At 41.4% G+C, this 16,309-nt stretch overlaps 1 protein-coding gene across 4 annotated transcripts in view; it reads left to right on the top strand.

Moving 5' to 3' along the window:
- Positions 1–16,309, top strand: part of klhdc8b (kelch domain containing 8B) — a 134,497-nt gene that overhangs the window by 83,031 nt on the left and 35,157 nt on the right. For all 4 annotated transcript variants that reach the window (XM_086050158.1, XM_086050132.1, XM_086050141.1 and 1 more), the window contains one exon: positions 2,164–2,388. In XM_086050158.1, the coding sequence (XP_085906284.1) occupies positions 2,164–2,388 (225 nt within the window). The remainder of the gene's footprint in view (positions 1–2,163; positions 2,389–16,309) is intronic.

Here is a 16,309-nt window from a genome sequence, read left to right on the forward strand (position 1 = left end):
TCATTGAGGCCTTACAATCTTCCTCTCCCTCATGGATTTTGTATATAAAAAGTCATTATGCTATCCATTCATTTTCTTCCACTTACCCGGAGGCAGGTCGTAGATGCAGCAGCTTTAGCATGGAAGCCCAGACTTTCCTCTCCCCAGCCACTTTGTCAAGCTCTTCTGGGGGGGATCCCAAGGCGAATGCCAAGGCTAGCTCTGAGACATCATGTTTCCTGTGTGTCCTGGGTTGTCCTACGGCCTCCTCCAGGCAGGGTGTGCCTGGAATCTTCACCAGGGAGGCGACCAGGAGGAAGCCTGTCCAGATGCCCGGGCCCGCTCATCTGCTCCTCTCAATGTGGAAGAGCAGCGGCTCTTCTCCCAACCCCTTCCACATGGGAGCTTCTCATCCTATCTCTCAGGGAGAGCCCGGACACCCTGCGGAAGACACTCATTTTGGTCACTTGTAATCGCGATCTTGTTCTTTCGGACACGACCCACAGTTCGTGGCCAAATACTGTAGGTGAGAGTGGCATTGTAAATCGACAGGTAAATCGAGACGTTCTCCTTTTATTTTCAACTGCTAATATAGTCTTCATTCTTTGATTCATGAGTTTTGCCGTCAAGGACAGATGTTCTAATGGGTTTCTCCCGATAATCCCGAGTTTTAAATCACAGAACACATGGGACAATTGAGTGCCACGCAGTGGTGTAAGTAACTGCAGCAGATTGATGGAGCTGTGCTTATGTCAGCAAGTGTGCTTCAAATTGTCTCCTGCCATGACAGGCCTCTGAAGAGTTGAGCAGCGCCTGACAGAGAGCAGTAATATGCCCACGCTAGTTGAACAGCTTTGTCAGGATAGACTTCAACCAAAACGGATCAGTTGAGTGCGAGGGGGATGACACAATGTTTGTCTTATTAATGTGCAATATATAAAAACGTTGTAATTACACTGCATCAAACCCGTTCTGACTACAGCATTTCCAATCCCTCTCTATAAAGCACGTTCTCATTGTAATCTTGAGGTATTATTCTCTCAAATCTTTGACTGTAATCCTTCCCACTCACTTGAAATTTGTCTCACTTTTTGCAGTCAGTTTGTTCCCTCTCTAGCGCAGTCTCTTGCATTTGCAGGCTCTCACTTCTCCGTTCTTCGCATCATCACTTTGCACGTTCCTATGTCCCTGCACTCCTTTTAGCCCTTCTCTCTTTTATTTTACAGCCTCTGCTGTCTTCATTTGGTGTCTGTCACTGCTGAAATGGTTTGTACAAAAAACCTGAAGGGAGCAAACTGTCTGTTCTTGTTGTTCTGTTCAAATGAATTACCTCCCCGGTGATGTTGTTACTTCACTCTGTAACTGGCAAATAGACTTGGCTAATAAGGGGATTAATAAAAGGCCAACATTAAATGAATAAAAAAGTGAACGGCGGGTGTGGGTGTGGAATACAACATGCTGGTTATCATCTACGAAGTATTTGGTGGTGAGGATTAGGGATATGGATTTAAATACATTACCAGAAAAAGACTCATATTCAGACTCAGATTAATAATCACATCTCTTTTTCAAATATGTTTTGGGGTGATGATGTTAGATAATGAAGTGAACATTGTTTGTTTAGCATTTGCAATCTGCTGGAGTTGTTGAAAAAAAGAATCCAAACTTCCTAAGCCAAGCTTGTCTTTTCCCCCTTTCTGCCCATTTAGAGCAATTCAGAACTCACCAGCCTGGGGGCTGTCACTTGTTGTTCCTTTCTACGATATTGCTATGTTTACTATAATGAGTTTGTTCTTGATAGAGCAGCCACCTGTCCACGTTGTACTTGTTACGTTAGCTGGGATTGGCTACGAGGACAGACAGAATAGAAAATGGATTGGTAGTTAGTTTGTCATTAAATATGGTTTCACACAAAACTTTACCTTACTCTTTCACATTTACTGTCAATTTGTGTGCCTGCCAATCTAGGCAGTAAACTAATTGGGCCTGTTATATTAAATGCACCACCTGTTATGAAGTTGAAACAAATGTTACATCCATTAACCTTCACACGATTGATTCCCAAAAGGTGAGTGCACTATACTATTTAGTCTAACTGGTCCTCTGTATTATTCCTGACAAGGATTTCAAATCATGTGCATTCCAGGCTTGAAGCAAGCTGAATGCTTTCCTTGATATTCCCAGGTGGTCGTCAAGGAAAGATGCCGGTGACGGCCCTGGAGGCATTCGACCTGGAGATGAAGAGCTGGACACGCTACCCCTGTATCCCGAGCCGGAGGGCATTTTCCTGCTGTGCAGCAAATGAGCGAAGCCTCTTCAGCCTGGGGGGGCTCCAGCAGCCGGGACCGCACAACTTCTACTCCAGACCTCACTTTGTCAGCACCATGGAGGAGTATGATCTGGATCAAGGTAAGCGGAGCACCATGTTAAGAAGGGAGGAGCGGAGCACTATTTGGCTTTTTGACAGGGCATCTTTCATCCATCCATTATCTATACCGCTTATCCCCACAAGGGTCGCGGGGAGTGCTGGAGCCTATCCTAGCAGTCTTCGGGCAGTAGGTGGGGGACACCCTGAATTGGTTGCCAGCCAATCGCAGGGCACACAGAGGCAAACAAACATCCGCACTCACACACCTTGTACCTAGGGGCAATTTAGAGAGTCCAATCAACTTACCTTGCATGTTTTTGGAATGTGGGAGGTACCCGGAGAAAACCCACGCAGGCACGGGGAGAACATGCAAACTCCAAACAGGGAGGCCGGGGCTGGGATCGAACCCACAACCTCTGAACTGTGAGGCGGACGTGCTAACCAGTCGACCACCGTGCCGCCGGCATCTTTCATATGCCCACATATCCTTGTAGCATCAATACTGCACTTTTTCATCTGTGTCAAAGCTACAAGTGCAGTTAAATAATAATTTGTTGGTGTGCTAGTGAAAGTTTAGTCGGAATTGCAGACGGAAGCCCGTTTAAAATTAGAGGCGGACCGGCCTATAGACAGGTATTATTATTTTCAATTTGTAGTAAAATGCCCAGCTCTTGTTACTTCACTCTTTATAAAGGTGACCTTTTCTGCAGATGCCAGTTCAGCCAATTGAATTAATCCAATCCAGTTAAAACACAGTCACATGATTTTGCAGCTGGATGAATCTGAGAGTGACAGGCCAAGCTATATTTAATTTGTAGTATTTATCTGGAGTGAAATTCAAATAACCAGAACTGGGGCACTTTACCCTTTTTTGACGGTCCGTCCTCTATACGCGACCTGGGTACCCTTCTGTGCTCGTCCTTCCGCCCTTATTCATAAAATGTATCTGCCCCCCTCTAATCGCCCCCCCCCCCCAAAAAAAAAGAAAAAAACGTCCGTGCATTGCATTACTTCAAGATCGTTAGCTGGCTAATTTCCTATGCACATCCACTTACCGGCAGGGAATATGGTAAGTGGATTGAATTGTTTACAACTGTTTAACTAAGACAGCCACTATTGGGATGTGATGATGAAGATGATGATGATGATGACGCGCACATCACAAGAATATTTAAGATTACGTAATAACACAATACTATTGTGTTTTGTTGCACGTTTTCACTTTTTTTGCATTATTTCTCAATACAAATAATTATTGCAAAATAAGGCAATGTAATTTAAGGAGGAGAACTAACGTCATAGCTTTCAGAGTTTTTTTTTTCCCTCGTCAGTGAAATGGGCATCCGCTAGAGGGCAGACTATGCCTGCGAGAACAATACTGCAGGGAGGGACCGCACATGAAAAACAGCACTCCAGTGTTATGCAGGCTTAGTAAGGCAGTCTTGCTTTTTAAAAGAACTCACCACAACACGTCAGCCGGGACTTGACCCGGTTAGGGACGATTAGAGGGATGGATGAAAACCTACCTACCTCCGTCCTTTTTATGCCTAGCTCTCTATATATACAAGTAACTTATCATTTGGAGTCATCAAGATGAATCAAAAGTTACTTAAAAGTTAGAAAAGGAAAAAAAATAGCGCCGAAGCTCCTTTGTTGTCGACTTTTTAGCGCTTACGATTTCTCGGACGCTGACTAAAGATCTGATAAGACACTTGAGCATAAATTGGAAAGTCTCCATCCCACCTCTACAGTGCAATCTGAGTTGGCGATACTGATAAAGAGCAAAGAACTGAATGTGAGTTTTTGTGTGAGGCATTTTACCTTACAGCAGTAGTGGTGGGACAGATTAGTCAACTCGGCTAGTCCCTTAGAGCATGATGTCGGCATGTCGCTCAAGTGCAAAGTGCACTTAACAAAATGAGTCAATTACTTTAAGTTGACTTTCATCACATTAGTGTCGACTGGAAATATCTAGTCATGCCACGCCAAACAATCAGTAGTCCTCCCTTTCTACTTCGCCATATTCATTCACATCTTGTAAGTCGCTAAAATGAAGCACGCATTTGATTGTTTTTACATGTTTCTACTACCAGTGTTTATGTTTGTCCTCATTGAGGTCACTAGTAACTGTAGCCTATCCCAGCTGAGTTTGACAAGGTACACCCTGGTCTGGTCGCCAATCAGTCGCGTGGCACACATAGACAAACAACTTCATCACACTCGCATTCATACCTATGGACACTTTCGAGTCTCCACATAACCTACCGTGCATGGTTTTGGAATTGTTTGAAGCCATGACGGTACCCGTATTCATTTCAGGATGGCAAGCACCTGCAAAAGGCTCGGGATGTGCTGCTGAAATGTTTTGTCTGTAATCACAGAAAATGTGGATCGTCAAGTACCATAGAGTCAGTGATTTTATCTGTAATAGCTTCGGCTTTTGGACTGTCTACATGAAATCTCTGCATTTTTCAAAATCTTCTTTAATATGCACCAAAGTCACCTTTCGTTGCTGCGTCATATTCTGTCGGTACATCGTCACTGGATTTATGTGACGTTTGTTGTGTTGAAACTGTGTTTTTGTTCCTCCTCTTGGAACTTTTGCGTGACATTCCATGCAATAGTGAGCTGTCTTCTTCAAACACCCGGTAAAACTTCCAAACAAGCAATGCCATGTTGATTTTTATGGTGCAGCTCACTTTTTACTTCATCTGTGTCTTTGAAGGGACAAATTGCTGCTCAGCATTCATGCTTTAAATGATCAAGGGCAATTTTATATTACATCAGAAAAAAAAAATTATATGGGCAGATTCTTTATCAGACCAATGATTATCATGTAACCTTATAGTTAGAATGTCCCAGAGAAAAAAACTGCCTGCGACAGTTGAAAAAAAATCTTTGATGTGCAAATTCCAAGCTTTGCTTTTTTTCCATGCTTTTTCTATTTCTATTATTAAGGTAAAAATAAATTCTCAATTTCAACCATAGGGCTCTGTTTTCATCCCCAGCACAACTAAGTCTAGCGCGAAGTGGCGTCGAACTGTCCTAATGGGTGGCTTGCACCGGCACAAAAATGAACATGCTCCTGTTTTTATGCCACACACACATACGCTGTCTACAAAAACAGAGCCCTTAAGTGTTAAATTGTCACTTGAACATATTGTGTTTCATAACACTTTCGTATCACTAATTGTAGTGATTACTTGTGCTCTAGTAAGGGGAGCTAAACTATATTTTTTAAATGAAGTACATGTATCTACATAGTTTTGTTGACCAAAAACAAGCGGGGAAAAAAAGCGCAGCTTCAATGTGTCTTATAGTGGGCTATTTTAGAACTCAAAATATTGTACTGTATATACTGTATGAGAATGTTGTTTGAGATGTTGCTGTATTTCCGATTTTGTTTGGTCTTTTCACGAATGTGTGTAATGGTAGTTGTTATGTTTGGCACACCTCCATTCTTTCACTGTGACAAGTAAACACAGCAGAGACTGTTATGCCAAAATACATTTTTCATGCAATAGAGTTTATATATTTGAAGTGTGTTTATTAGTCAGAGTCACTTTTTTAGTTCGATTATTGAATTTGCAGAGGAGCATTGATGCCTGAAGTGGACATATTTTAATTGCTTACCTTTTGTACAAATTTGTCATGAGGACACCATCTTAAAAAAATGTATGGATGTGTGTAAAACATAATTTGTAATGATACCTTTGATCATTTGAGGTATTCTAGTTTTTGCTAACACATCAGAAAAGAAACATCCAGCCTCTCACAGTATTCAAATAACAGCCTGGAGCATATTAACATAAGTAAGAACATGATCTGCTCACTGCTCATAATCCTGTCCAAATGAAGGCAGATTATGCATTAGTGACTCAGAGCGCATCAAAGCCGATGGTGATGCAGATATGGGGAAAAGATCTTTTCTGCATTCGATTTTTAAACTCTCCCTGAGTAATGCTGTTCTTCAACTGACATGTTGTGTAAAATAGACCGGCAGGATTGCAAAGTGGGAGCTGTGTTTTCAAGGGAGATTCTTTAATGATTGAGTTCCTTTGAGGGCCTCGGCACTTGCATCACTTAAGGGTGCTTTTGAACGCCTGATGATAAGGATTTGGGGCTTTTATACTATATTGTTGATGCATCTTGCAATTATGCAACGGTAAAGAATGGTAATATTGGATATTTCACCAAAATTCCTTCATTTACTCTGGGTAAGAGTCATAATTAATTAAGGATTGTACTTTCTTTTTCTTACAAAAACATTTTATGAATATCATATTTATAGTAATAATACACCAGTCACTTATTCATAAATGTTTTTCAGTTATATGTAGCTATATAATTTTCATTATTATCATTATTTTTCGTTGCTGACTGGCTGGTCTTCATTAAAAAAAAAACAAAAAAAACTTGTCAAACTGGTCAGGAGTGGAATGTGGAGAGTCCAACAACTGAAACATAGTTGCCAAAATGCAAAGATAGCTGCACTAAATTTTCAAGAAATTGTCAGTGTTTTCACTTTGCAGCTGTTGGTTTGCAACTGAGGTAATATTAAGTATTCAATTTGGGTTATGACCGTGTCGACTTTAGCCAAGATAATTAGTTGAGCACAAAACAGTTATCTCTCCAGGAGCACTGCACCCATTTTTCCCTACATTGGTTCAAGACATTTCTGAGATAATATTCTAACATCAATACCCACATAGCAAAGGCATTTGTGCAAGATCTGGCATGAAGCTGGCACAGGTGACATTCAGTCGCCACGGGCATACAGCATGTGAACCAAACATGGCCCAGGACCAGCAAAGGATGCACTGCCTTGACTCTGACAAACAAGATGTGGGCCAGTTGTTGAGTGACAAATCTGGCCCAGAAATCAATTTACAACTCTGGGCCATATATGTTGGCCAATCCTCTCCTACCCTTAAATGTAGTTTCTTTTTTTTTTTCTCACACAGTATTATTATACATCACAGACGCAAGAATTGATTACATAATCACACACATGCGCGCGTGCACACCATGACGTCCGCGGAAGAAGCCCAGATAGCAAAATAAATGGCAAAACCCACCTGCATTTGGCCCACATACCTCAATGAATGACGGTCCTTTAGTGGTCCACATCTGGTTTCCACAATGTCGGCCACACAATCGCCCATATCTCAGCCAAATCATATAACCGTAGCTGACCCCATTATGTTACCTCAGTAACTGTACATGTATTTACTTTTCAAAAGGTACTTATTTATTTATTTAAAATGCTTTTTTTCAAGAACACAGTTCAACACATCAAAATAACAGCCAGGGGGAGGCAAACAAACAGGAAAATAAATATCCATCCATCCATTATCGATACCGCTTCTCCTCACAAGGGTCGCAGGGCGTGCTGGAGCCTATCCCAGTTGTCTTCAGACAGTAGGCGAGGGACACCCTGAATTGGTTGCCAGCCAATCGCAGGGCACACAGAGACAAACATCCGCACTCACAATCACACTTAGGGGCAATTTAGAGAGTCGAATCAACTTACCATGCATGTTTTTGGAATGTGGGAGGAAGCGCACGCAGGCACGGGGAGAACATGCAAACTCCACACAGGGAGGCCGGGGCCGGGATCGAATCCACGACCTCTGAACTGTGAGGCGGACGTGCTAACCAGTCAACCACCGTGCCGCCGGAAAATAAATATAATCTACAAAAATATGATCACGCTCAAAGTCTTGAGTGCTTTACTATTTGTGGAGTGTACAGTCATTTTAATATATTGTCTGACTCAACAATGAAAAATATGTGGTCTTGTGTGGCTCAAATTGAGCTGGTGGTTCATTCACCTGACTTAGGTGTGGGTTCACTTCCCACTCGATAGACCACCAATATGAGTGTGAATGATTGTGTTTGTGTCTAAAAATGAATAAATAAATAAATAAATAAATAAATAAATAAAATAGAAAAGTAGATAAAACTTTATAAACTAATTAAAGAAGAGTGTGGTGGTAGTGTTTGGTCTTCAAAATGTGCTGAGGACAGAAGGGATTACGTTTAAAGGGGAAGTCAACGCAAACACTAGGTGAAACAGGTCATTCTGAAAAATATTGCGTTTGTGGAATAAGTGTTAATCCACTCGTTTTTAGCCATCTCAGGAGAGGCCATTTTGTCTTCTGTCGACTGAAAGTGACATCACAACTGCTCACAACGACCAATCACGGCTGAGATTCAGAAAACAGGTCAGCCGTGATTGGTCGTTGTGAGCAGTTGTGATGTCATTTTAAATCGACAGAAGACAAAATGGCCGTCTCCAGAGATGGCTAAAAACTAGTGCATTTTACTGCTTAATTTATATTCCTCAAACGCAAAATTAATCAGAATGCTGTGTTTCAACTAGTGGGCCTGCTGGGAACATATTCTTGAAAAAAATATGTTTGGGTTGACTTCCGCTTTAAGGCTCTGTTTCAGTTTTTAAGAGAAATATGGTTGAGAAAGAGAATGTAGGTGTGTTTTTTTCCTAGTACTGTGCAATGGTCATAATACTACTCTGACCCACAGTCCAGCACAGTAGGTGGCAGTAATGCACCTCAAACGTCAGCTGCCACCCACCAATAAAGAAAAAGGAGAAGAATGAGCAGGATGATTCCAAAATCCCATCCGTGGATAACGTTGACGCTTGTTTTAGCCACAGGTGCTTCTACTCAACCGGCAGGTAAATGAGCTCAGTTGATTAGAAGCAGGGTTTTTACTTTCTGGACCTTAATTTCCCATCCCTGCCATGCACACACCAGTGAGACATGCAGCAAGGACGTGGTGAGGAAATGCAATTATTTTATGTTTAGGATAACGTTTGCCTTTTGCGTGTTATTCAGTTTTTGGTGGCACATATTTCAGCCCATAGTGTCACACCTATTTAGAGAATCTTCAAGGGTTATTTTTATTGACCATACATGCCCAAATGTCTGTTTTCTTAACACACTGTCCATCCTTGTGTTTACTTACATCAGTTAATAAACAAACGAAAATGTTTCTTTGTACAAAGCTGGGGACTTTGCTCGTGAAAGTCGGCCGAAGTTAGCAGTCGGAATCGCTAACGGACGCTCCGGATTACAGCCAAAATGGGCAAGACGAGATCGGTCTAAAAAAACCCGAGTTTTTAATTTTATTTTTTTCCTGTACAAACATTGTTACGCCATACACAATTTGAAATGATCAAAAAACGTATAAAATATGGGGAAAACGCACAAGTTGACAGGTATGCACAACAATTTGATGGATGGATAAATGCTGTTCAAGAGCATGCTGGTCCCAGTTTGGACTCCGTTTACCAGTTTATGTGTGGTGGTCCTCAAGTTCTGAAAATAAAGATCTGTTCATAACACTGTAGTTGTTGAGGCTTTTTTAAAAAATCTGGGTCAAATATAGCTCATGAATGAAGTGGCTTAGTTAAAGTTGAATTAAGGCTGATATCAGGAACCAGTTCTGGTTCCATTGTAGGGCCAGCTGTGGTTATACGATTTGGCTGAGATATGGGTCTTATGTGGACCACTGACGGGCCAAGTGTAGATGGGTTGTGTGGCTCAGTGAAATTTTGCTATCTTGACACTTGTAAAATAGTCCGTTGCTTATGAAATTCATGCAGTCCGTCCAAGTTTCAGAAAATTTAATTTTATTTATTAAATTACACATTTTGAACTCTTACAAAAAAAATCACAGTTGAAGGTCTCTTTCAAACTGCTGAACTTAAATTATCCATCTAGCAAACAAAAATGCCTGAATTTAAAAATACAACGGGAAAAGGACAACTATTCCACTGAACAATTAAAATAAATATTTGCAAAATAACTGCCTGAATATTTATTTTAGTTGGTTAATGGGACTTCTGCTCCTGAGCCTCTGCACACAGCATCTGTAAATCAGGGCTGTAGGAAGTCACTTTCATCTTTACGCAGGGCTGTGAGCTGCAGTTTTTTTTTTTTTAAAAACATCCGATTTTTTTTTTTGTATAAGCGTTCATATTACATTATAAATGCAAGCTCGGTCTCTTTCGTGTCTGAACATATACGTCTCCAAAATGACCCGCATGCGCAGAAGAAGAGACTATGTCACTCACGAGTAAATGTGGTGCAGCATGTCGGGGCATTTCGACAGTGGAGCGATTCGATACGAGGTACAAATACAGTATCTGGGGGAAATGATGAGGTAAGGCTTTTCAATCCCATTTCATGGAAACGTCACGAAATAACCGCACGTAAAAAAATGAGCCAATCTGAGCCGTGGCTGAATTACTACCATCACCCTAAATGTCCACTTTATGCTTAAAATTAAAGTCAAATATAAAGCCAATACTGTTTCTCAAAATAACGTTGCAGATTCGTTCTCCCGGCTGCAAGCATTCTCCCTCCGCCCACGCCGAACGCATTTTGGGCTCTGGATGACGTCAATGCCGGGGAAATGTGATGTGGCGGTTCAGACTGCGGTCCCATTGCAAAAAATCAGATACGTAACGGATCTAGGACCACATATGAAAGTGGCCAAAGACGTTGACTTAATAAGAAGACATGATACACGTTTTTAAGACAAATAACATAATTTATCATTTATTTTGCCATGCCACAAGAGCCGCAACATAAGGAGCAACGGGTTACCGAAACCTGGCAAAGACCCATTCAACATGGCTGGACTTGAAATTCCTTTACTTTTGTGCATTAAGTAATTGTCTGAAAAGACAAACACTGCCAACATATTTATTTTGTCTTGTGTATAATTCTAGTGATGGTGCATACAAATGCATAAAGGAGCATTGATAATACAATCCAGGCTTTGAATTCTTAGATGACATTCTACGATGTGATGTGCAGAAAAGGATTAAACGTCTTTAATGTCAATTAAAAATGTAAACCAACCCAGGGAATTTGACATATTGCAAACAGTGCCAGCAGAACATTTATGGATACCCCACCTCCAATGTACCAATTGAAACCAATGATACTTCAAGTGATTAACAAATGGAGATACATTTAGAATGGGCCTACACACTTTTATGATGTGTGGGCATGTAGCAAAATGTGTGATATTATACTTATGATGTAAACACAAGGATTATCTGCAGATATCAAAGAAACATCAATATGCTTAACAGTATTTATTCCTAACATTGAAGCTGAGATTGTTTGTGTACATTCATTGAGAACATGATGACTGCAAACAGCATTGCAACTAAATATTGTCTTAACGGCATTTTAGAAATATTATATTAAAAGGTAGGTGTGTTTTGTAGCGTTATTAATCATTGACTTTATCTTCAGGGCTTTTGACAGATTGGGAAGCTTGTGGCGAGGTGTCATCAGCAGTATTGTTGCCGCTGGGGACAATCACTCTCAAGCAACTGGCTGTATAGTCTGACATCATAGTAATTCAATAAAGCAACATTTTCAGAACTGTGGGTGACTTAGCTCTCAGAGCCTTGTGAGAGAAAAAAAATGCCATGCACACACCGACGGATGTGGCTGAACTTGACGGAAGTGGACAATCGCAAACAAATAACTGACCCTTGCCTATATACTAACCCAGCACAAAAACAGAAAAATATGGCCATTGGAGTTCTTACTGGGTACCGTACTTAAGTTTTGAAGTCGACTCAGCACCTTTATTATTTATTGAAGCAAACAACATTTTATGAATGTCAAGAAAAAAAGGGGATTGCCCCTGGTTCTGTTGCTGTATATGTCAATTCGCGGCGAATACAAAGACAGGAAAAGGTGAGAAGGAAGAAGAGATAGTGGATTAAGCATTACATTACCATGTTTTGGTGACGATAAAGGGACATTTTACAATCTTGTCATCAGGTTTCAAGATGGTGATCAAACATCTTTTGTAATTTTTTCAGGTGGAGACAAAGTCAAAACAGGCATTTTGGGAAGACAGGAAAACTAACTAAAACGAAAGAAACTGAAATGATCCAGACTAACGTAATGTCCAACCCGAAAACAACACAGATCATGACGTTATGTCACCACCCTCCTGAAAGGATGTATGCCAGACAACTCACCCCCCCCAAAAAATAAAAAAAACAGGGAGGTTGAGTTGGGTACTAGGGCAAGAGTGGTACACTCTTGTTCAAGTAATTCTAGAGGCCATCCAGGACATGAAATGGCCCATGTGTGCCAGTTAGATGGGCTTCTGGGATGGCATACACAAGGTGCTAGACTGGGCCAATCGGGACGGCGGGCAGGATGCCGAACACATGGAGCTCCTCCAGGCTTGAATTGTAGGAACCAGGAATGAGGTTTTGTCTGACAAGATGAGACGTATGGTGCAGTCAAAGCAGGGTCCGACAAATAGCTGCACATCGTGAACTGCGGAGAAGCGTCCAATGGATGCCGCAGGATGTGCGACGCCGGAAAGGGACAGATGGCAGCCGCAGGACCTGCGTTAGCAGAGAAGGGTCTGACTTGATGCAGTGATGCTACATGTGGCTGGAAGATTTTCAGTCCCATTTTTTTTTCATCCTACATCCTTCATCCTAGCCTGCAGAGATAAATGGGTGGGTTGCCTCAGGAAGGGTATTCAGTGTAAAGACTATATCAAACAAATCAAGGTTGTGAGAGACTCGCTGTGGTGATCCCTGATGGGGCAAGCCGAATGTCACAATAACCACAACCAAGTTTTAGTTTTAGTCCCAGGTCAAAACCGATGACTATCAAAAGAATATTTAGATTCAGATTTAGAAAAAAAAAGTGGATTGTTTATACATACATTTCGGAGAATCATGTATTCAGCTAGTTGTGGAAGGAATACTTAATTAAAACATTTTAACTGACTTTATACAAAACTGAAGTACAGTACTTTTTAAACTCCCAGAATTAACATTAACAATTAAAATCGTGGCGGCACGGTGGTCGACTGGTTAGCACGTCCGCCTCACAGTTCAGAGGTCGTGGGTTCGATCCCGGCTCCGGCCTCCCTGTGTGGAGTTTGCATGTTCTCCCCGTGCCTGCGTGGGTTTTCTCCGGGCACTCCGGTTTCCTCCCACATTCCAAAAACATGCATGGTAAGTTGATTGGATACTCTAAATTGCCCCTAGGTGTGATTGTGAGTGCGGATGTTTGTCTCTGTGTGCCCTGCGATTGGCTGGCAACCAGTTCAGGGTGTCCCCCGCCTACTGTCCAAAGACAGCTGGGATAGGCTCCAGCACGCCCCGCGACCCTTGTGAGGAGAAGCGGTAGAGATAATGGATGGATGGATGAATTAAAATCGCAGCATTTTCATGGATTTCGAGGAAACGAAGAGATAGATGTACTCAACATTTCACACAAATATTTACAAATATGAGATAATGTTGTAAATTAAAAGTACAAAACGTATGAGGTCTGTAGAAGTCCTGTTTCCTCTTAGTTGTCAAGTCAAATTTATTTGAAACAGCCCTTAATTGCAGAGTTTCCAAGGGCTTCACAAAAAAATAAAATAAATAAAACATCTGGGGAAAAATGGGCGACTGTGGTCGACTGGTTAGCACGTCCGCCTCACAGTTCAGAGGTCGTGGGTTCGATTCCGTCTCCGCCCTCCCTCTGTGGAGTTTGCGTGTTCTCCCTGTGCCTGCGTGGGTTTTCTCCGGGTACTCCGGTTTCCTCCCACATTCCAAAAACATGCATGGTAGGTTGATTGGACACTCTAAATTGCCCCTAGGTGTGATTGTGAGTGCGGTTGTTTGTTTGTCTCTGTGTGCCCTGCGATTGGCTGGAAATCAATTCAGTGTGTCCCCCGCCTACTGCCCAAAGACTGCTCGGATAGGCTCCAGCACGCCCGCGACCCTTGTGAGGAGAAGCGGTGTGGATAGTGGATGGATGGATCTGGGGAAAAATAAGAAACCTTGAGAAGAGGTTGTGCTCATGGCATGTGCCCTGCTGAAGTTGGAGGGTTAGAAATTAGAACTTGGTGTGATATATCTCCTTGTTGGCTTACTGCATTAAATCACACTGGGATGTATTAGTATTACCGGTACTGTATTTTGTAGCTACCTTATGTGTTTGCTTCTTAGTTTGAGTTTGGGAGATATCCGATTCCAAACAGATGGTAAGTAAGTGAGCTTCATTGTTGTCGATTAAAAGTGTTGTGTGTTGACGTTACTGTGAAAGATGTGTTGCTCTGGTGTGAAAAGATCCCCAGGCATTTATGAGGAAAATAAAGCCATATTCTTCGTAACGGCACATTCTTTCGCACCTTTGTCTGCTTTTTGGCAGTTGATCCCATTGGATTTATCATTTTGCTGTTGAATCCTCTGTCAGGTTCAATGTGCACAGCTTTGAAGGATAATAGCCTACCACTGACTGAAGAGCCCCTTTCTCACCTTATCTTTGAGGGAGCCCATACTTGTGCCTCATAGCTGGAAGAATATATACAACATTGCCTGTTTGCACATTACACTTTATGCATGTGCTTTGGTGGATCCATATACTGAAAATAGGGCAGAGGGTAGAGTATGAATAATGACATAGTTTCCAATATGGTTATTATAAGAGCTAGGCATAACGCCTATGTGAAGGGCCTGTCCGCCTATCTGCCCTATGATGGATGCCCTTTTTGTAGGCGATACTGTATACGGTTGACGGGAAGCTTAGGAAAATAATCGGACTAAGCGTGGTCGGAATCCCATTTTTTCCCATCTATGTAACTGTCTATTAGACTAAGGCGATAAATGGCCCGCAAATGTTTTGTAAAATGCCCAGCTCCAGTTATAGAAAAAGATGCTATTCAAATTCAAATCCTCCAGTTTTGTCTGCTACATGTGAAACGATGATCTTGTGAAAAACAAGACGTTTTCCCAAACCCTGCAAACTTGGTGGAAAAGAAACAAATCACTTAAATAATAAACACGTGATAAACAGCACACATCTGTGTGGTCTTTCAGTCGTGCAGCAAGTGTGAACCTGGAAAAAAAATTACTTTTGTCTGTTTCGGCTGAGGATGTAACCAACCACCTTTACAAGTATTTCTACAAATAATAGCCTCCTCTCAAGTAGATGCCCCGATTCAAAGAAACAGTGGGTACTGTTTGCAGTCGTCCAAATAAACTCCCTGACACAAAATATACAATATTATGACGTTAGTTTAAAAAGTTCAGGCTGGTGTTAATCATACGTGATGAACTTGTGATCTTATGATAAGGAAGACGTCAGTGACAGCACTTCACCAGGACAATGCTTCCATTAGCCGACATGGCATCAGCTGCTAAATAAGGCGAGCTGCAGTTCAGAGGCAGTGTAAATGTCAGAGAATCAGGCCCGGCAGCAAAAGGTCACAACTTTGATGCCTCTGATTAAGAAGAAGAAGTGCGGAAGGTGAACGTGAGTTAGCAATCAATCACAATTAAAATGACCCTGCAGTAAGTCAGCAGAAAATCTAAGCCAAGTTTAGCCATAGTATTCCAATAGTATATATAGTGTAGAATAGTATTGAGCAGAGTAAATGAATAAAAGAACAGAGCGTACAGAGTAGCAAAGTTTTTCAGGTTAATATAGTAAGTATAATTTACTGTAGGTGCAGCTGAGGCAACATTATCTGGTGTGAAAGAACATTCTAGTCTGATTATGGTCTTTAGTGGAGGTTATAGCCCTTCTTTCATTTCCTATTACTGAGCAGATTCATTTTAACACTCTCTGAAATGTAATCAAGGTGATTTGCATTTAAATGTTTTCTCCACTGGCATTCAGCGCAGCCTGCATGGTTGTCATCATGTTAGAAACACAGTGAAGAATGATGCTTCAAAGTTGACCGAAAAAGCACGCAAACATGTTTTCATGGTATTGTCATTTTGGGATTGAATCATCAGACATTTGTTGGAGTAATAATGTCATAAATTTGAACATGTGAAATATTTTAAATTCAACATGTCATATTTGTCTATTACCATTTTAGAATGTTAAAGCTACAAAGAAAAAGACACTCTAAAGGTTAAGTCAATCAGTTGAGATT

This window comes from Filicampus tigris, chromosome 1, assembly GCF_054856515.1.
Source record: "Filicampus tigris isolate MCC_2025a chromosome 1, RoL_Ftig_1.0, whole genome shotgun sequence".
NCBI classification, from domain to species: domain Eukaryota; kingdom Metazoa; phylum Chordata; class Actinopteri; order Syngnathiformes; family Syngnathidae; genus Filicampus; species Filicampus tigris.